Here is a 22,979-nt window from a genome sequence, read left to right as displayed (position 1 = left end):
ACACCAATGACTTTTAGTTTTAAAACATATTCCTGAAAAAATACTTTAACTTAACTAACAAATTCAGAAAAATTTAAGGCATTGTTACAGAATACGCATTTACCAAGCACCCAAACGAATTCAAAAATTGAATCTAGGAAACATTTCAAAATTTGAGACAGAATTAAGACTAATATCTTATTATATATGAAGCTCCCATTCAACAAAATGAAAATTCCGTTAGTTCGCAGGTCACGGCGAGCTTCACTAAGCCGACGAGACAATACAAGACAAAAAATAGGCAGTGGCAGACCTATCCATATGCCAGTAACCCCGGTCACCATGCTGATGCGTGCGCACCAGGTATAGCCTCAGCCACCAAGCTGATTGGAACGCATCAGGGATAACTCCTGCCATCCGGCTGTAGGCGCGCTACAGGTATAACCCCGTACATCAAGCTATTATGAGAGCCTAGGATAGGCCCCACGGAAATACAACGGGTATAGCAACCGTCTACCACAATTATTATGGGCGCACGCCAGCTATAGCCCCAGCCCTAACTCTAGCACCGGCCACCAAGCTGATGGTTGTATTGTGACCGTGTGTTTGGTAACGAGACATTTCATTTATATATTGTACTTTAAACCCATTTAAGTGAATGAGAAAAACACATAACCTTACCTGTTTACCATGTAGAATAATCATATTGTGACATCACACGTCAAGAATAAGAAGAAGAATAATACAACCGGAAGCCTTGCCTGTGTATCGATTGTTTGGTATACAGTGAAGGGCCTTCTAGAACTTTATGTAAAAGTCCCAGACTTTGTATTGCATCCTAGAGAGTTTGAGGGGTAATAAGGAGGGAGAGAGGGAGTAATTTAGGGTATAAATAGTTGGGGTTTTAGGCAGTTCAATATGGAGCAGCAAGACCCTCAAGACAACATCACCATGAATCGATGACATCAGAGAGAGAGGGGGGCACTAGAGTATGGAGTTTATTGGTGAGCTAAATATGTTTATGTTGGTTATTTTCTTTAATGGACAGTAATTTGTCTATGTCTTAATGTCTACTGTTATAAAAGGTCACATGTAAATTTCACTAATGTTTTCTGAACCTTTTTCCTAGGCCGTTTTGTGTATGAGACACCAGGTAAAGTTAAAGTAAATGTTAGTTTTTGGTACTCATAATACTAGTCTTTTTTTTCTCTCTGCACTGTCTGCAACTTTAGTGTGGACATTTTTGTTGCAGAGAACTAAGAAGTAATTAACTCTCCAAAGTATTTAAATTATTTTTAATTGTATATGTTGTTATTTACAGGGATTTAAGACCTTGTCGCCCAAAAAAATTGTTATAAAGTAACTTGAGATACATATTCAACAGATGAACATGTTTTTTAGTTAAATTTGTGTTATTAAAACTGAAATATATAATAACTATCACATTGTACCTTAAAAAGTAATGAGATCAGATTTATTATTTTTTATTGCTTAAGGAAAGATTTTTTTACATATATTTCTTTGATATTTACTAGTCAATAAATTAAAAAAAAATTATTTGTTTTGTCTTGTTAATGTTCTGCCACCTCCTAAAGTTTTCAGCATTTATTAATTCCTCTGTTTTACATTTAATATGCAGGTTAGGCCCCATCTGGGCAAGCAAGTGTTTACCTGGAGTGTTTGGTATCAGTTGGAACCGGCGTCTGTGTACCAGTTATTGCTCCAGCCACCACACTGATGGTTGTATAGCAGTTATACCCCCTCCACCACATTGGTGGGCGCGCACTAGATATAACACCGACCACCACGCTGATGGTTGTGTAGCAATTATATGGCCTGGCCACCACGCTGGTGGCTGTGCACCAGATATAGTCCCAGTCACTAAGCCGATGTATTTGCACCAGGTATAGCCCCAGCCACCATGTTGATGTTCGCGTATCAGGAAAGTTTTTAACCGTGTTTCCCTAAAATGAATAATTTTTAACATTTTTCACGATCGACATTATTTTTAAGAATTATGCGTAAAATTTCGTGCCTGAGTTTCGTTTTATTTAGCTATTCGAATCATGAGAAGTTTATTAAATATATATATGCTCTTAATCGGGTTTAGATTATTAAACATTACTGTCGAATACTAAAAGTACAAGAATACACCACTCTGACCTCTCGCTCTGATATTTGATATTAGTAAATGTGTATAGGTGTATGTATAGGTAAGTGCGTGAGTGTGAGGCAGTGGAATTATTTGTTGAAAAGATTAGACAAAAGATTATATGTTTTTTCACGTGCGAAATAGTCTCAGGGAACTTTGTTTGGCAAGAATAATATTTCATTTAAATATTCTATAGAATTTTTTTTCAGTGGTTTAGCTTTCATTTCACAGCATTGTTTATCCGACGAGTTGAATAATGTATGTCTATAAACCAATTAATACCACGTTTCATTATGCATGTAGCTTTTAAGGTGGCTCCAGTCTTACTGTTGTATATGAAGTCTCATAGTTATTTATTTTTTAAGCTTGGTTGTCTGAATAATCTGCTTTCTCGTGGCTTTTTTTAATTAAAAGCTATACAATACTTTAATATGCTATGTTATTTAATAAAACTACCTGTCATTTGCAAATTCCAGAAACAAAAATTTAAGTCAAGAATGTTTCAACAAATATAAATACTCCAAACACAAGCACTTCCATATAGTAATTTAAAAAAACACCATTGGAATAAGTAACTACATGTAGCTACCACATCATTAACTACTTAATATTTTTTTTTCTTAACACATGGTCGTTCTTGTAACTATTATTTGACTACGGCTTTAAAATATTTATAATTATCTTTATTTAGGCATTATTTTAGTTAGTACTAGAAATTTCGCTGAATTAAATGCCATTTAAAAATTAACTTCTGCTCCGATGAATGTATGGACGTACGGCATGCATGATTTGTGTAGATAAAGAAAAATAAAGGCTCAATCAATAGTCGGATATATTTGTTTTTGCTTCGCTTGTGAAGGTTGTGTTGTGTCTGGAGTGGAGGTGACAGTAGTACATCTTCCGGCGAGTTCAGGGGCCTAACTCTCCCTCGCAGCTGGAGCGCAGCGCCTGGGCACAGACACGGCACGGCCGGGCAGAACAGGTGGCTCCCAGCTGCGGCAGACACAGAGCTGCACGTGTGTGCACGTGAGGACAACGTGCCGAGAGACCCGAGCACGTCGACGTATTGCACGTGTCCATAGTTCCCTGGCCTCGACGTGTGTAAACTTCGCATGATGGAAACCAAAATTCTAAACTATCCTAATGTGCCTATGTATACCTATAAATAAAACGTTATTGTATGAATTCGCTCTAGTGATGAAGATTAATTAATGCTCCCCGTGAAAATGCAATTTCTGCATCACTTATTTACTCTTACAATATGCTGTATCCAGATCACAGTACATCTGAAATTCTGACATCTGAGAAATATATTTTTCTCCCCTGGAAAAATTCAGAAACCATGGTGGTATTATTCTATTGGGTAGGTGTCTTTTCTGAAGTTTAAGTCAACTGTTAGCAATTAGATGGCAAAACAAAGGCTAGCATGCTATAAACTTATTTAATAGCTTGAAAATAATTCGCTAGGAAGAATCGTCACGATAGCATCATGTAATGAATATTGCAAAGACAAAGAAATGATACCAACCTATCTTCAAGGAATTAGCGTTAAATTTAATTATAACCAATTTTTTTTGCCATGCAGATAGAAAAGGGAGTTAGGGTCCTTCTCAAATTGACTTCAAGTATTAACATGGCAACGATTGAACACACTAACTCCCTTACTTTGTATCTCCATGATCTATATGGAGGTTGCAAAAAATATATAGAAATAGCTGCGCACTGGTACCGCAGGCCTGCTTCGACTTGCCAAATGTTTACATTTTAGTTTTAAAAATTTGCCACTCACACGCGTGTAGTTACAGAGTTATAGAGGAGGGAAAATCTTTCAAAGACACCGCCTTGAGGGATGATACAAGATAATCTTTCCTTGAGAATGCACCACACGTGAGAAGCCAAAGATGTCCATCAAGTTCTGTCCCTGCCCGAACACGCCCGAATATTCACCTTCGGCCAACCTCGGGGTTTGGTTTATTTTTGCGCAGGAAAAATGAATTCAAATATTAAAAGTGGTCGGTTAGGTTAGCTACATTAAAACACTTTAAAACACTATGGACGGTTAGTTAGGTTAGTATAGCTACATTAAAATAAACTGAGAATTATTAATATATATATAAATAAACCCGAGGTTGGCTGAAGGTGAATATTCGGGCGTGTTCGGGCAGGGACAGTGCTTGATGTACATCTTAGGCTTCCCACCGCACGTGGGCAGCGATTTCATACCAGTTTTCTTCTCTTTGTATCATAAGGTTCACTAGGCTCGCAGGATTGAGAGTCATGCGTATTGTTGCTTCGGTGTCAGCTCTGTGGTTCCTTCATCACTAGCACTCGAGAAACGTGTGCTCAGCGTCATCGGTTTTGTCTGGGCAGTACTTGCACATCGGCGTGCGGTGTAAGTTCCGACCACTAGCACTGGCCAATCAAGTGGGCGATCCGGCGCCCAAGCGACGGCCGAGGCCTCTGATTGGGCGATGGTCGTGGCACCAGTCGCTTTGCGTGCAGCGAGTCGCCTTAAGAGAAGCGGCGGTCCCGCGGGCACTCGTTCCAGCGAGGATGGCCACAAGGTCGATCTGTCAGCTTTCACTAAGCCTTCTTCGCCTTTGTGTTACATGATCGCATAACTATCGGTCTTAGGCAATCAATTTTGAGATCTCATCGTGACGTTAAGGTACCGTAGAATTGAATAGTTTTATAATCTATTTTTATGTTTAATTATCACCACACAATAGTAAAAAATATTAAAAATTTACACATAAAATTTTACATAAATCAAAATTTGAAACCCTTTTTGAATTAGTTAACTCATCCGAAACAAGATTTCTTAATAATGAACTTTATTTTACAGCCAGATATTTGAAAGGCCTAAAGTGAAATTTTACAGACTTCGTAAGGAACGCCAGAATCGTTAGAGAGCAAAGGTTGTAACACGCAACTGACTCAAGTAAGCCACGGTAATAAAAAAAATCCCTTTCGGAACTGCCTTCAGGCGTAGTTAGATACCAAGGTACCTATTTCTACTGGAAATGTACTGTAAACTGGTTTAATTTTCTGGAACATTTTAATAAATAATATGCCTGACATCCTTTATGTTGTCCAATATTACAAAATGATTGATTTAACATTTTCTCATTTTCCATGCAGCGAAACATTACTTTTGTTTTTTTAATAAATACATTCAGCATTGAATAGTTTAGAACGAATTTCATATAAGACCAACTGAGGTAGTTATTAACATGGTTGTTTATTTTCAATTACTATGTTTAATTTTGCTTTGAACCAAGGTTTTACGATATTATTAAGGTGAATTGAAATATATACTAACGGAATTGATAGTAGTGAATTTTGAAATTTTTTTAATTTCAACATCTGTTTTACTGATTCGTTTGTAAAATTGTTTCAGATAAAGTTACTGATGACATTTTGGATTTATACAATAAATTATAACAGATTTGATTATTTCTATTAAAATATTTTTTTTTTTACATTTAACCCTTGTTATTTCTACCCTACGAAGTTGGTCACATAAAAATTTATTTTAACAAAAATTATAGACAATATTTAGAAAGTTAAACAAAAATAAGAATAGATTCGATAGTGTACATGGTAGGAAATTGTTATTTATTTTCTTATTGCAACTCCAGGTTGGAAGTTTTTTTTTCATTACAATTCCAGGTTTTATCAACCACTTGCAAAGATGGTTTGTATTTGTTGTATAAGTGATGAAAACAAATGCGAGCGAGTCTTGCAGTTCTCGCCAGTGATGTGTAGCATATAACCTCGGTAATGAGCAAATTTTTGTGTTCTCATGTGAGTCATATTGCAAATCAACTCAGAATACCAAACTTTGACACGAAATTAAACTTAGAATTCCTAAAAAATAATGCCAGGGCGATAAATAAACTGATAAGTAAAATATTCGTTTATACCAAAATTTACAGAAGCGAATCGCACACATACTTTCTTCGCCCGCCGCTGAAATTCGCTGCCTGAATTGTAAAAGGCGCTTGCCACCATCGAACTCAGATAGCAGAGCAGTAAGAAACAACAGGAAATTTTAAACTATTGGAAACAGCTCCGTTAAAACTCACGATTTACATATAATTTTCGACAAGCAATTTATTTTAAAATTCTTTTCATCTTGTTAAAATTCACTAAGCAGTTAATACTTTAAAATTTCCACACACATTAAGGGTTATACTTCTATAGCATTACTAAAAAATTTAATGAAACATTTTAAAACACATATTATAACACGAAGTATACATGTATATTTATTTCTGCTTAAACGACTGAAATCAGTGTGTGAATACTTCCTACAAACAAACCTTAAACTTTTTGAGCTTATTCAACATTATTATTATAACATATTATTATATAAATTTTTTATTTAAAATTGTAAGTTTTTCCAGGGACGATATTTATATATCACTTACGTTTAACAAACTCTGTGCAATCAAGCCAACTGAGAATTTAGAAAGAGTATATGTACTGTAAAAATTTAATGCAGGATTTCTCACTTTTTTTTTAAATTACGGAATTACTTTTACTGTGAATATGTTAGTTTACTAAAAATATTCCATTGTAGTTTTACTGCCATAAATTTTAATTTAGCACACCAATACGTTTGGTATATACCCTTATGTTTCCAAAAGTAACTATTTTCACGTTTATGTTTCTACATGTGTGTCCGCTATATTTGTGTAAAATTTCCGTTCATAAAGTTTTGTGCGAATTAATGTGAACACGACCAAAAAATTATTATTTTGGTTATGGCCACACTGTTATGTCAATTATGGCAGTTGTTTTGATGGCAAATCATAACCTTATTATCACCATTACTTATCACTAAAAACTTCTACAATTATTTTATTTTTTATTTTTTTAGGTTATGATTCAGAGATTTTGATATTTCGGGGGAAAAAAATATTTGATAATTTTTAGGGAGTTTACGATGGTTGGGCATCATGGATATTACTCCAAGGAAAAGACAAAATGTCATGACGCTTCGTGAGTATACATCAATGACACGGAGAAGCATTTCAATGGAATGGGTGTGAGTTTGGGTGCTGTAAATAAACTATCAAAGCAGAAGAGAGAGACGGGATCTGTTGAAGAGGGAAGAAAAAGGAAGACCACTCCTCGAGAAGATTCCAGCCTTCTGCCTAACAGCAAATTACAGCCAAGGAAAACAAGCTACGACCTTCAACAAGATTTTGAACGGATTGGGGTTAAAATCTATGACTCAACAGTACGCTGAAGACTCTTGGAAGGTGGAAAAAAAAGCCATAATTCCACAGAGTAAAAGAACTCTTGACTGCCACTCTGATGAAAAAGAGACTGAATTGGGTCAAAAAAAAAAGAGTCAAATGGACAGAAAATGATTGGGGGAATGTTTTGTTCTCAGACGAGAGACACATTCTAGTACAGGGCCAGCGATCAAAAATCGTTCGTAAAGGGGTGAATGAAAAACTAACTTCAGCACATATTGTGCAATGAGTCAAACATCCAGTTAAAAATATGTTTTGAGGCCTTTTTTTCCTAATCGTGACCTGGCCATTTTATTCCAGTAAAAGGAATAATGATTAGTGAAAAATATAAACCAATGCTAGATCGATGTTTGTTTCAGGAGCAGGAGAAAGTTCAAGCCAACGGAAAATGCAATTTGTCATCAAGATTCAGCTCCGTACAATACTTCTAAGAAAATGGTGAAATATTTCAAGAACAAGAAGATTAGCATTTTGGACTAGCCTGGAAATTCAACAGATATCAATCCCATTGAGAATTTGTGGGCGATCTGCAAAGCCAAATTACAAAAGAAGAACCGTAAGACAAAAATCAAGATGGTGGATGCAGTAGTCCAAGTATGATTTCGAGGGGAGGAAATCAAGAATAATAGTAAAAATTAAGTTGACTCCACGCCGAACCGTGTTCAAGCCATGATTAAAACACCGGGAGGACATATTCCTAAATTAAATAATAGTATTCAAGCCTTCTTTATAGTTACACAATTGTTTTTTTTAATTTTGAATAAACAAAGTATACAAAATAATTGTGTTCAAATTAATTCGCACAATATTTTAACATCCGTTCTATTTTAACGACATTTCTTCTACCAAATGCCGTATTCTGAGAGCTAAGATGTATAAACATCAAACGCTATAATTCAAATAAAATAGTAAATTAGTATATGAATGGGGCTCCGGCGCCAGGCGTCAAGCGGTGGTGCCTGGTGCCGAGCCACATGGATCCACCATCTTTAAATCGAGCGCCCCACTCATTATGATGTAATTTTCGTCTCTGTCGCCATATTGATTTTTTCTGTTCTGCTGGAGGTCGCCATCTTGGATATAGTCGACTTTGTTTCTGTTGTTTGTTCCTAGATAGCGCCAGCGTCGCTCTTGATTTTTTCTGTTCCACTGGAGGCCGCCATCTTGGATACCGTCGACTTTGTTTCTGTTGTTTGTTCCTAGATAGCGCCAGTGGCTCTCTTGATTTTTTCTGTTCCACTGGAGGCCACCATCTTGGATACCGTCGACTTTGTTTCTGTTGTTTGTTCCTAAATAAAGCCAGCGTCGCTTGTCTCATCACATAAGGTCGATGTTCCATTACCTACCATAGCTATTATGATCCTTATCGACATATTAATTTTTTTTTTGCAAAATACATTGAAAGCGCTGTGATTTGAACCTACGCAGCTCTGATCTCGAGGTTAGAAAACATACGCCTTTAACCACTCAGTCATCGAGACATTTACCAGACTGAGAATTAAATAAGGTATATAAAAAAATAATATGCATATTCGGACTTAATTTTTTTTTAATTTTAAGTAATAATAGCACTACCTGTTCGAGACAGAACAAAAATCTTGGATTATGACGTCACCGTTGCAATTTCCGTTACGACCGCCATCTTTAAAATCCACAATTTTTATGTTAGAAAATCAGGAAAAAATTAAAAATCACAAAAATTGAAATAATCTAATTAAATAATAAAATTCTTAAAAAACACTGTTGCACTTATCGTTACGGTAGCCATCTTGGATTATATAAATGTTGCATGTTTCGTTACGCCCGCCATCTTGGTTGAGTACGATGCCAACCTTACATTTTACGTTACGACCGACATATTGTATCCTATTAATTTTGCAATTATCGTTATAGTCGCCATCTTGAAATTTAGACGCCATCTTGGAAATGCTTAATTTTTTTGTTAGAAAATCGGGAAAAATTCCAAAATTCATCAAAAAATTAACCTTTTAGAATACTGATTGATTAGATCGATTCCCGTCCTTGGTTTGATCCTATTAAAGTTGCAATTACCATTGTGGTCACCATCTTAAAATTTAGACGCCATCTTGGAAATCCGTAAATTTTATGTTAGAAAATCGGGAAAAGTTCCAAAATTCATCAAAAAATTTACGTAATAGAATTCTGATTGATTATATCGATTTCCGTCCTTGGTTATAAACTGGGGAGGGCTAAAAATAAAAAAAAACATCAGATCCTTCCTCCACAGAAGCCACCTACAGACTGACCTACAACCAAATCAAGGTATATATCGTCAGCTGGTATGACGTCATGTCCGCTATCTTGTCTTCGTCCGCTGGAGACCGTCATCTGGTTTTCGTCTGCTAGAGTGTGCTGGAATAATGTTAATATAATTTTCTGTTCACAATACCTTTAAACTTGTCTATTGGCATTGACCTTGTCATTGACCTTGAACTTTGACCTTGACCTTTAACTTTTACCTTGACCTTTAACTTTGACCTTGACCTTTAACTTTGACCTTGACCTTTAACTTTGACCTTTACCTTGAACTTTGACCTTGAAATTTAAACTTACCTTGGAATTTAAACTTGACCTTGAAAAATTGACCTTGATCTTTGACTTTGACCTGAAGTAAATCCTGGATCCGTCATTTAATGTTCAGTACATGCTACCAGGAGCTACCACCTGCTAGTGGTCATTGCAACCATCACATAAGGACACCATCTTGTGTGTACTCGTCTTACCATCATGCTAGATTTATTCTAACCTACTACAGTGCAGTAATCATTTTTTATTACTGAGGTGCCCGTCATCGAGAAAATTGGCCGCTATCTTGAAATCATGTAATTATTTAGCTAGAAATGCGGGAAAAATTCCAAAAGTTTCAGAAAAAATCAATTATTAATTTACAAATTGAATAGATGGATTCCTGTCCACGGATCGATTCTTGACCAGTGACAGTTGTAACTAATTATTAAATAAATTTTAGATTCTGTTTTCCATTACCTTTCGAGGAGTTTATTAATCATTCACTCTACGACAAACAACTCAAGACAATATACCTGACCAACGAATTAAATACAGTGTCGATTAGCCTAACATGAAAGTCTCATTTTTCAATAGTCTGAATAACCTATAAACAGTTCATGTACAAAGCCACACATACAGGCCAATTGTCTTCAGAGTACAATAACGGGTCATGTCAATATCAGACATATAGACCATGAAATCAGTACACACAGGAAAATGGAATTAACACGCAGGAAAACGGAACGTACACACAGGAAACAGAATGTACATACAGGAAACGGAATGTACACACAGGAAACGGAACGTACACGCAGGAAAACTGAATGTACGCGCAGGAAAAAGGAACGTACATGCAGAAAAACGGAACGTACACACAGGAAAACGGAATGTACAAGCAGGAAAACGGAACGTTCATGCAGAAAAACGGAACGTACACACAGGAAAACGAAATGTACAGGCAGGAAAACGGAACGTACACACAGGAAATGGAACGTACAAGCAGGAAAATGGAACGTACACACAGGAAACGGAATGATCACACATACAGTAGCGGAAACACATGCTTAGTTGGAAATCAGAATACATGAAAAAAAAAACGTACTTTTTCAAATATAAATAATTCATTTATTTTTCAATAGTACACACATGTCAGTTAAACAAATTATTATTGTACGTAGCCAGCTTTCCACGGTTTTTTAAGTATGAACGATACTTCCTCGATATGCGAGTAGTTTCCTCTACGAACAGATTCCATCATCAGTATTAGTTGGTCAACCAATATGTTTGGATTTTTCCAAGATGTGTAATCAATCTCTTCTGCTACCATCTTCCTTGCATGTTTATAATAAATATTATCTACGGTGTGTTCCGTTTTATCGTCAACCACAAGGTCACTTTCGTCATCGAGACAGTGATTATCACAAGCTTGATCAGGATAATTTATTATTTCGTTTCCATCGTTTTGGTCTCAGGCCACCATCACAGTCTTCGAATTTGCCTGCTTTAGCTGCTTCAGCACAGTCTTCGAGTACGCCATCGTCTTCACCCAGATTACCTTAAGAATTCGTTTTCGTTGATGTCATAGTGTCTTCATAGTCTTCATACTTCCTTTTTACAAAGTATGGTGAATCTACTATTTATCGGCTTGAATGTATTCTCCTTTTTCACGGTGTTGTTACTTCCATTAGTTTCAGTCTTCTCGAAGCCATCAGCATCCTTCAATCAATGTTCTTCGTACGATCGGGTGAGCTAATACCATCACGCTCAGGACAAGGAAAATTATTGTCATAATGCAGATCACTCTTCTTTAGTCTAGTGCAGGGGTCGGCAACCTGCGGCTCGCGAGCCACATGCGGCTCTTTGGATGTGAGGCTGCGGCTCTTTAGTTCCGTACCAGAAATACTGCATCACCAGGTCATTTATACAGAAAATACTTTTTTTTATTAAAAACCAGTAGTAAGCCTGGTTTTTTTCCACGCTTGTTATATTTTACTAAACAATATGTCATCAAGCAGTTGAATTATCAATTTAGTAAAGCTATCCATCCGCCCGAGGTTTTCGTTTTACTAGTACTTACGGGCCCACCCAACAGATAGCGCCACTTGACGCGCAAACATGTTTTCAGTTTCCAACATATCAGTCGCACTTCTATATCTCCCTCCTTGTTCTGTGGTCCGTCGGAAGCTCTCGAATAACGCCGTCGTCTGATGTTTCTATGTAGGATTTAATTCGTTTAGACGCAAGACAGTTTGGCGTCTTCACCAGTGCTTTGGCTCTGACGTATAGTTTGTTGTTTCAAGTAGAAGAGTTAGAAGCGAATTATCTTCTCAGACGTATGTATGTACATATATAATAATAATAAAACCGAAGTAAAGCTAGGTAACATAATAAGTATTATATTTTAATATACATATTATACATTTTTTTAAGTAAGATACCTAACTCCTTTTTTAAAGTCAATAAGAAGTGTCAAAAAAGAAACAAAGTACACTTTTTGATATTACCGCGAAAGTGTTTTTATTAAAATAGTAAATAATTGCAAAACTTGTGATCTGCTGTTTTGTATACCTAAATAATAATTTTAAAAATTCTTTATTACAGCCTCACCGCAAGCATGGCATCTACAAAAAAAAAGAGAAGAACTGAAGAAGAGCATCGAGAATTCAATCGGGATTGGACGGAGTCGTTCGCTTTCATATGCAACTCAGATGGCCTTCCGACCTGTCTCATTTGCCACGATAAACTCGCACACAATAAGAAATCAAATTTATAGAGACACTTCACTACAAAACATACTCAGTTTGCTAGTAAATATCCAGCTGGTGAATAACGAAAAAAAGCTGTCGACGAGCTCCAAAAACAAAAACAGCAATCAAGTTCCATGTTAAGTAACTGGACGCAATCTACAAGTAATGTTAATCTGGCAAGCTTCGCGGTATCACTAGAAATCGCAAAAAAAGGCAAACCATTCACAGATGGTGAGTATATCAAAGATTGCTTCATACGTGCATCTGAAGAACTGTTTCGTGATTTCAAAAACAAACCAGAAATCTTGAAAAAAAATCAAAGATTTGCCACTATCCGCTAAAACAATACAAGACAGGATAGCAAAAATGTCTTCAAACAGTGGCGGATCCAGGATTTTGGTTTGGGAGGGGCTTGACCCAGCTGAGGCTAGGCTTTATCAAGGCAAACACTCAACCAATAGTGGACCCAGATGCTTTTGAAGGGGGCTTGAGCCCCTTAGCCCCCCCTCTGGATCCGCTACTGTCTTCAAATGTAACATATTTGCAGGTGGAAGACATTCAACTGGCTTCTGCCTTATCACTTGCTATAGATGAGTCTTGCGACATAAAAGACACGGCATAAATTGCTCTTTTTGTTAGGTATATGTCTTCCCAAGGTCCAAAAGAAGAACTTCTAGGACTGCTACCACTCTCGGGACAAACTAGAGGGGAAGATATAGCGAATGCCGAGCAAAAATGCCTCGAAAATAATAAGATCGATTTAAATAAAATCGTTTCAATAGCAACTGATGGAGCCAGAAGTATGACAGGAAAAAATAAAGGGAGAACAACGATTCTTCAGAGCAAAATAAACCACGAAATTCTTACGTTTCACTGCATAATACACCAAGATACACTTTGTGCCCAAACATTTCCGGCCGAAATATTTGAGGTCATGAATTTGGTAATCAAGATTGTTAACAGCGTCTTGTCAAAAGCACTCTACCATCGTCAGTTTAAAGAATTCTTAAACGAAATGGAGATTCAGTATTCCGACCTCCTTCTTCACAATAAAGTGCGATGGCTTTCCAAAGGTAAGGTGTTGAAACGTTTTGCTTTGTGCTTGAATGAAATAAATACATTCCTCAATGAAAAAGGCATTAAACACCCTGAATTAGAGGACGGCATTTGGTTGCAAAAATTTTACTTTATGGTGGATATCACAGCGAAATTAAATGAGCTGAATCTAAAACTGCAAGGAAAGGGAAACCCAGCCTATGTTTTGGTAGAAGAATTGGTTAGTTTCGAAGAAATATTAATAATTTTTGCAGAAGATATTCAGAGCGGCAAATTTCTTCATTTTCAATTTATAAAGCAATATCGCGATAAAACCAGTGCAACTGTTGACACGAAATACTTCAGCACAGTTATAAAAAAAATTAAAGATGAATTTGCTGACAGATTTCAACAATTCAAAACCAACAAAACCACTCTAGCATTCATAGTAAATACTCTCAACACAAATGGTAACGAAATCCACATTGAGCCATTTGGAGTTGATACTAGATCTCTAGAAATGCAATTGATCGATTTAAAAGGAAAGCTTTGTGGAGTGGAAAATTTACAGAGTTGAAAAGCAAGTTGGAAGAGTTGGAGGTCCATAACTGTATGTACGTAACGCAACAAAAGTGGACAGCTTTAAAAGAAATGCCGCGAGTTTAGGCACTTATATTCGACGCATGGAATAGTCTTTCTGATTGCTACAGTGAGGTGAAGAAGTTGGCATTTGGAGTGCTGACTATCTTCGGATCGGTTTTCTCGGGGTATCTCCCACTGGGCTCATACTCTATACCTCGAGCTAAACCCCCCATTTTGCACCTTGTCTTGAGTGGGCGTTCGTGGTTGTTTACGCAAAGGTTTGCATAATCAACTGCGTTCTGTTTTGCTGATTTGGTGTGAATGGGAGCATTGAATTGGAATTGGAATTGAAATTTTCTTGGAGAGAGGTTAAAGGGTATCGGGCACTGCCCCACCTCAAAGTTGGTCCGTGGGTGGCAACGACTGTTGGCTATCAGTCAGCCGGGTTTTTTTTCTGTGTGCTGCTATAAGACCAACAGCGGCTAAGAGGGCAGCTGGCTTGGGGTGATAGCCTCCTGCTTTAACGCATGCCAGACAGCCAATAGTACTGATTAGACAGTGTGAGCCCGCTGGTTCTACGATGGATCGAAAGCATTGGCATGAAGATTTGCAAGAGGCAGTTAAACATCCAATAGAAGGAGACTGGTCCGAAAGGAAAACCCTTTTGACGGATTACACTAAGGACAGAGGATTGGACTTGAAGAGAGTGACCATACTGGTTGACAAATTGCTGGATAAGAAAGTAAACTGGGCTAAGGAACCAGTACCAAATTTAACTGAAAGAAAATGGCTGCTATCTGTTGGTCCCATAATATGTGAACAAGACCCTACTATAGTTAAAATGATGATAAGGGAAATCTTCAGGAAAGACAAAACTACGGCTGAGAAGGAAGAATCGACTGAAGAGTTTGTGATAAACCCTAAATGGGATGAACAGGAGGTGCTTTCATGTGCTGAAAAATTAATAATTGAGCTAACCACCTACACGACCACAGAGATATCTAAGGTTAACAAAGCATCTACAAACTATATTCTGCCCAGAGTAACACAGCTAAAAGGCCTATTAGATAAGGTTCTGATAGACAATTCCCGGCTTAACGGAGTGATAAAGGGGATAGAATTAAGTAAAGGCCCTGTGATAAGGAAGACGTATGCGGAAGTAACAAGTGCAGCTGAAATTGGAGGGACTACTCGTCAACAGATCATACCTAAACAGAAGAAGGAGTTGCTGATTGTCCTGCCAAGTGACGAAACTCAAACAAGTGACACCACCAAAAGAGAGATCTTAAAGAACATTGATCCAATAAAGAATGGGCTGAAATTCAAAGGAATAAGGAAAATTTCGAAAGGAGGAATTATAATCGAAGCACAAGACTCCAGCACGATTGAAAAACTGCAAAAAGATGAGAAAATATCTAAACTAGGACTACGTACTGAGCGCCCTACAAAGCAGGGCCCGAAAGTTATTATGTACGACGTGCCTAGGGAGTTCGATAACCCTGATATAGCTGGCACAATATTTACTCAGAATCTGAGCGCAGATGAAGTCTCACTGGAGGAGTTCAGAGCTGGTTTCATGGTGCGAACAAGACGCGGCAGAAAGGATAATAAAGAAACAGTGCACCTTGTCATTGAATGCACACCTAAAATAAGGAATATCTTGCTAAGCAGAACACATATGTATATTGGTTTTTCTGCATGTAAAATTAGGGATTTTGTGTCAATAACTAGATGTTTCAACTGTCAGAATTACGGACACCCCGCACATAAATGTAAAAGCAAAACTATCTGCTCTATATGTGGACTTGATGGGCATAAGTGTACAGAATGTAGTAAGAAAAATGAAGGAAATAAGTGTGCAAATTGCAGACGAGAGAATAAACCACACGAGCATAGGGTAGATAGCACTGATTGCTCTGTCTATAAGAGAGCTTACGAAAGAGAAATAGAAAGAACTAATTATGGTGAAATATGAAAATAACATAAAAATAGGGCAACTAAACGCACAACGTTCAGCTGTTGTCAGTGCTGAATTAAATAAGATTGCAGAAAAAATGAAGCTTGATGTGATCTTATTACAAGAACCCTATGTATTACGTGGGCAAGTTGCAGGAATCCATGGTTTAATATATGCAATAGGAGATAATCCGAAATCGGCAATTTGGATTAGAAATGAAACTCTAACTACGATGTTACTCTCCGGCATTTCTAATGAACATCATGTTTGCATGATCATGCAGATGAGGATGATGAAAATATACGTTATCTCATCCTATTTTCAATTCTCAGATCCTATTGAAGTACATATTGATAAGCTTAATTCAATATTGGATACAATTGGACATGAAAATATAATAATTGGTGCAGACACAAATGCAAAATCTTCTTTTTGGAATTCACCAGTGAATGACGAAAAAGGTGAGATCATGAACGATTTTATCATGGAAAGAGATCTATATGTTATTAATGATGATCCATTAACAGGAACATATCTATCACCAGCAACTAATACTGAGACTTTCATTGATGTGACATTGACTGATAACAACATGAAAGAAAGAGTCAATGAATGGAAGATTCATCTGGACAGTTCAAGTGACCACAGATTGATGACTTATGAAATCCAATTGCAAAGAACTGAGATGCCTCCCATAATAATAAGTCCACGGTACATACATAAGAACGCGGATTGGAAGAAGTTTGATGAATTAATAACAAGCAAAATAAATGAATTATCACATGAAGAAGATGTATATAACTCCGCAGAAGCACTCGCCATGAGATTAACAATTATATTACAGAATATCTGTGAGAAATGCTTTAGGAAACAAACGAAAATTATTCCTGGAAATCCCTGGTGGGATGTTGAATTAGAAGAAACTAGAAGAGATCTGGAAAGACTAAGAAGAATCATGAAGAGAGCGGCAAATGGATTTTATAAACTTTTAATTTTACAACAGTACAGAATAAGGAGAAAGAAATATAAGAAAGATATTTTATTAAAGAAGAAGGTATACTGGGAAAAACTTGTCCTTAACAAGGGGAATATGGACCCTTGGGGATATGTGTACAAGGTGATGGCTGGCAAAGTACGAAGTTCTTTTGAAATCCCTGGGATGATGATGGCAAATAGACAAATTACTGACATTACAGAAAATTTGGAAACTATTCTACATGATTTACTACCTAATGACAACCCAGATGAAGATACGAATATTCAAAAGATGAAGAGAGAAGCGATGAAAGAACTGCTTGATACAGAAGACACAGTTTCTTTCACCATCCAAGAGCTTGACAAGATCATTAAAGAGTTAAAACCACGAAAAGCACCAGGTAAAGATAATATAACAACTGAGTTAATTTGGCGAGCTTACCCTCGAATCAAGGAAGTACTGTTACATCTGTATAATTTATGCTTATCTTCAGGAACATTTCCAAAAATATGGAAGGAAGGAGTTCTCAAAATCATATACAAGGGAAATGCTAAGGACCCGAAATTAACTAAGTCATACCGGCCTTTAACTATGCTGCCTAACATGGGAAAAATTTATGAGCGGCTCATTAATGCAAGACTAACAGCTTATTTGGAAGTAATACAGGGAATAGATAAACAGCAGTATGGCTTCAGAAGAGGGTATAGTACAGAAAAAGCGCTATACGATGTAAATCAATATATTAAAAACCTACAAGAAAAATATGTGCTTGGAGTGACGATAGATATAGCAGGAGCATTCGACCACGCTTGGTGGCCTCAAGTATTATGGCGCTTAAAGAATCTTAACACACCTAAGAACCTGTATGCCGCCATAAGGGGCTTTCTGCAAGATAGAAAGTGTGAATGTCGATTGGGCCACATAGTTGTGGAAAAGAAGCTCTCCATGGGCTGTCCTCAGGGTTCAGTCCTTGGTCCGCTACTATGGAATATAATATTTGATGAGCTTCTGAAAATTGAGTTACCAGTAAATAACATTATATATGGCTATGCAGATGATGGCTTGCTCATTATACCCGCTACTTCACGCTACGAATTAGAGCAGACAGCAGAAATTATTCTACGCTCTATCAACACCTGGGCAAGCAGTGTCCGACTTCTTATATCATCTGAAAAAACTGAAGGCGTATTACTAAAGGGAAAATTACATAAAGACAGACCACCTTTAATAAGATTTCAAGAACGAATAGTGAAGATAAAACAAAAAGTTAAGTATCTAGGGGTACAAATCACAACGGGAACAGGATACCAAGAACACATACAAGAAGCATCACAAAAGGCCCTACTGTTAATGCAAAAAATAAGGAGTCATAAACCTACAAATGTAGGATTGAGCACTAATACTATGACAACACTGTACAATGGAGTATACCTGGGCATACTTACCTATGCTTGCTCAGTCTGGTATGAACTACTACGCAATTCACATGTAAGAAGAAGGTTAAACTCATCCCAACGAACAGCTCTAATTGCTGTAACAAAAAGCTACAGAACTACGTCTTTAGAAGCACTGCAGGTTATCGCTGGAGCCTTACCTATAGACCTACTAATACAAGAAAGAGCAAAAGTTGTGATATTAAAGATGAACAAGGAATACACTGCTTCAAAATATCGCAGAATTCACATAGAAAATATTGAAATCTGGCAAGAAAGGTGGCGAAACTCTGACAAGGGAAGGCATACACACAATATATTCCCTTCAATAGAAGAACGGATGAAATTTTCATGGATAAGTACTGACCACTACACTTCACAATTCCTAACAGGTCACGGGAATTTTAAACACAAATTAAACTCTTTTAACTTAGTGGAAAGCCCTATGTGCCCTGTGTGCATGGAAGAAGACACAGTAGAGCATGTTCTAAATGATTGCGTTAAAATAGAAGACATACGAAACAAGTACACAAGGAAGATGGCTATGGAGGATGTTGATATTAAGGATATTAATCAAATTGTGAGAGATAAGAAGACTTATGACATATGGAGAAATTACACCTTTGAAGTATCCAAGAGACTGGAGCGTTTCGATAGTTGGATGCACGAACAATCTCTGATGGAAGATCTGCTTTCCGATACGGAATAACTTACTACAGAAAAATAAAATAACTCTTTGAATCTCCTACACAAGTTTCTTTGGCTGTTCTTCTTGTGTATAGTGTAATCGAACAGCCGGAATATTATATCAAATTAGATAAATGAACTGAAAAGAATTAATTAAGAATAAGAGAATTAAAAATATACACCAGATCTCTCTTTGAAAATAAGAATAAGAATTATGACAGAATAACGCCCTGGAAACCTGTATAAGCAAGCTAAAAGGATATGAATTATTATATAATATAAACTGTATTATATTATATAATATATATATATATGTGTGTTAAAAATATAATCATGTGTGCAATAAATATAAATAAACTACTCTTGCAAACCTTATAAAAAGGATTATATCCAGAGTAGTCTTTAAGTAAACATACATAATCTATAATATGATTATTTTCTATAAAGCTACAAGATAATCTATCTTCGGATCGACATATTCGTGCAAGCAAGCGTTCTCTTGCATGAATATAATTAAAAGTAAAGTAAAAAGCCAACTAACAAATGAAAGTTTAGAGTCGTGTTTGAAACTTAAAACAAGTTATGAGCCAAATTTATCCAAACTTTCTAAAACCACGCAAAGCCAACGCTCCCATTGAATGTGTTTGCGCAATTAATTGTTATTGAAGTACAAGTTAGTGCTGTAAGTAAGTGTTTAATTGTTTTAATTTTTTACTAATATAATAAGTGATCATCTAATAAGACCATATATATTATCTATTTTGTTGTGAAAAAACACTACTTATATATGAATAAATTTTTCTTATGAATAAATAGATTAGTTTTTTTTATCAAAAAACTTTATTTCTGCAAGTAATATTTATTGTTGGCAAGAAAATTTTTTGTGGCACTTTAAAAACTTTGAAATTTTGTAAATTTTAATTTTTGGCTCTTCCGACTCAAAAGGTTGCCGACCCCTGGTCTAGTGGATCCATCGATGTCCTCTATGCCGTAAGTGGGCTTGGCTTTACATGTTCTACCATGTCTTTTTAAGCTGTCAATTCACGTTAACAACCTGATACACCGATTACAGCTTATCATTTTGCGTAGTGGTTTTTAACTCAATAATTCTTCTCATACCGTTTAGCATTCTTTCTCAAGGTAAACACCTTGCTATAGTATCTTCACTGATGTTTTTTTGATACAGCTACAGTCATCGAAGGCTCCAGAAGGCACCAATTGCTCCTACAGTCTTTTGTTTCAACAGCACCAAAGATATTTGTCTAGAATGCTACAAGGTCCCAAGACATCACGACTACGCGACTACGAGCCATGAGGTTACGAGACTACATAAATACGAATCTTCAAGTTTACGAGACTGCATGACAAAACGACCACGTGGCTACGAAACTACATGTCTATGAAGCTACTCGTCTACAAGGCTCCAATTGCCGTATCTTTCTTCGACAACATTTTCTATTTTGCTCCAACTGCACCATTAATCAGCTTTATGTTATAAGATTACAAGACTACTTGCTTACGTAGCTTCAAATCTACGAGGCTCCAATGCATCATGACTACGATACTACGAGCCATGAGGTAACGAGACAATGCGATTGCGTTTCCTGTGTGTACGTTCCGTTTTCCTGCCTGTACATTTCGTTTTCCTGTGTGTACATTCCGTTTTCCTGTGTGTACGTTCCGTTTTTCTGCATGTACGTTCCTTTTTCCTGCGCGTACATTCCGTTTTCCTGCGTGTACGTTCCGTTTCCCTGCGTGTTAATTCCATTTTCCTGTGTGTACTGATTTCATGGTCTATATGTCTGATATTGACATGACCCGTTATTGTACTCTGAAGACGATTGGCCTGTATGTGTGGCTTTGTACATGAACTTTTTATAGGTTATTCAGACTATTGAAAAATGAGACTTTCATGTTAGGCTAATCGACACTGTATTTAATTCGTTGGTCAGGTATATTGTCTTGAGTTGTTTGTCGTAGAGTGAATGATTAATAAACTCCTCGAAAGGTAATGGAAAACAGAATCTAAAATTTATTTAATAATTAGTTACAACTGTCACTGGTCAAGAATCGATCCGTGGACAGGAATCCATCTATTCAATTTGTAAATTAATATTTGATTTATTCTGAGACTTTTGGAATTTTTCCCGCATTTCTAGCTAAATAATTACATGATTTCAAGATAGCGGCCAATTTTCTCGATGACGGGCACCTCAGTAATAATAAATGATTACTGCACTGTAGTAGGTTAGAATAAATCTAGCATGATGGTAAGACGAGTACACACAAGATGGTGTCCTTATGTGATGGTTGCAATGACCACTAGCAGGTGGTAGCTCCTGGTAGCATGTACTGAACATTAAATGACGGATCCAGGATTTACGTCAGGTCAAAGTCAAAGATCAAGGTCAATTTTTCAAGGTCAAGTTTAAATTTCAAGGTAAGTTTAAATTTCAAGGTCAAAGTTCAAGGTAAAGGTCAAAGTTAAAGGTCAAGGTCAAAGTTAAAGGTCAAGGTAAAAGTTAAAGGTCAAGGTCAAAGTTCAAGGTCAATGACAAGGTCAATGCCAATAGACAAGTTTAAAGGTATTGTGAACAGAAAATTATATTAACATTATTCCAGCACACTCTAGCAGACGAAAACCAGATGACGGTCTCCAGCGGACGAAGACAAGATAGCGGACATGACGTCATACCAGCTGACGATATATACCTTGATTTGGTTGTAGGTCAGTCTGTAGGTGGCTTCTGTGGAGGAAGGATCTGATGTTTTTATTTTTTATTTTTAGCCCTCCCCGGTTTCGAACCAAGGACGGAAATCGATATAATCAATCTGAATTCTATTACGTAAATTTTTTGATGAATTTTGGAACTTTTCCCGATTTTCTAACATAAAATTTACGGATTTCCAAGATGGCGTCTAAATTTTAAGATGGTGACCACAATGGTAATTGCAACTTTAATAGGATCCAACCAAGGACGGGAATCGATCTAATCAATTAGTATTCTAAAAGGTAAATTTTTTGATTAATTTTGGAATTTTTCCCGATTTTCTAACAAAAAATTAAGCATTTCCAAGATGGCGTCTAAATTTCAAGATGGCGACTATAACGATAGTAAGAGACATGAAGTTTCGTAGCCACGCGGCCAATTAGTCAAGCTTTCTCGTAACCAGGGCCGCAACTAGGGGGGCGCAAGCGGGGCATACGCCCCGGGCGCAAAGCTGTTGGGGCGCCGAAATCGTCGGCTTGCATTGTAATTCCTACTGCAACTGGTAGTGGGTTCATACATGGAAGTTACAGTAAGTAGTATAGGAATGGGGCGCCGAGGACAGGCCTTAAGGCTGTGGAGCCAAGAGCCGGTCCGCCATCTTGGATTTGTGACGTCCCGGCAGCAAAAATTCCTCAAAATTCCGCAAAAATGACTCAAAATGACTCAAAATTTCCCGTTTTAAGAAAAAATTTCCCGTTTTCGAGGGAAAAATTCCCGTTTCGAGGGAAAATTTCCCGATTTAGTCCTTAAAAATCCCAACGGCTAGAAATGTCCTGATAGAGGCTTAAGCATCCTTAACTCAAGCCTCAGTTAAGCCTCTATCAGGATGTGACCTTGACCTTTGACCTTGACCCCGACGGCCAT

The 22,979-nt window shown here is 36.9% G+C and overlaps 1 protein-coding gene across 1 annotated transcript in view; it reads left to right on the top strand.

The window, feature by feature from the left end:
• Window positions 1–300: 300 nt before the first annotated feature.
• Window positions 301–22,979, top strand: part of LOC134533463 (uncharacterized) — a 44,530-nt gene continuing 21,851 nt past the window's right edge. Inside the window, exons 1-2 of the mRNA XM_063370987.1 lie at window positions 301–331; window positions 3,066–3,157. Of these exons, the coding sequence (XP_063227057.1) occupies window positions 301–331; window positions 3,066–3,157 (123 nt within the window). The remainder of the gene's footprint in view (window positions 332–3,065; window positions 3,158–22,979) is intronic.

Source organism: Bacillus rossius, chromosome 6, assembly GCF_032445375.1.
Source record: "Bacillus rossius redtenbacheri isolate Brsri chromosome 6, Brsri_v3, whole genome shotgun sequence".
NCBI classification, from domain to species: domain Eukaryota; kingdom Metazoa; phylum Arthropoda; class Insecta; order Phasmatodea; family Bacillidae; genus Bacillus; species Bacillus rossius.
This window is presented reverse-complemented; position numbering and strand designations above follow the sequence as displayed.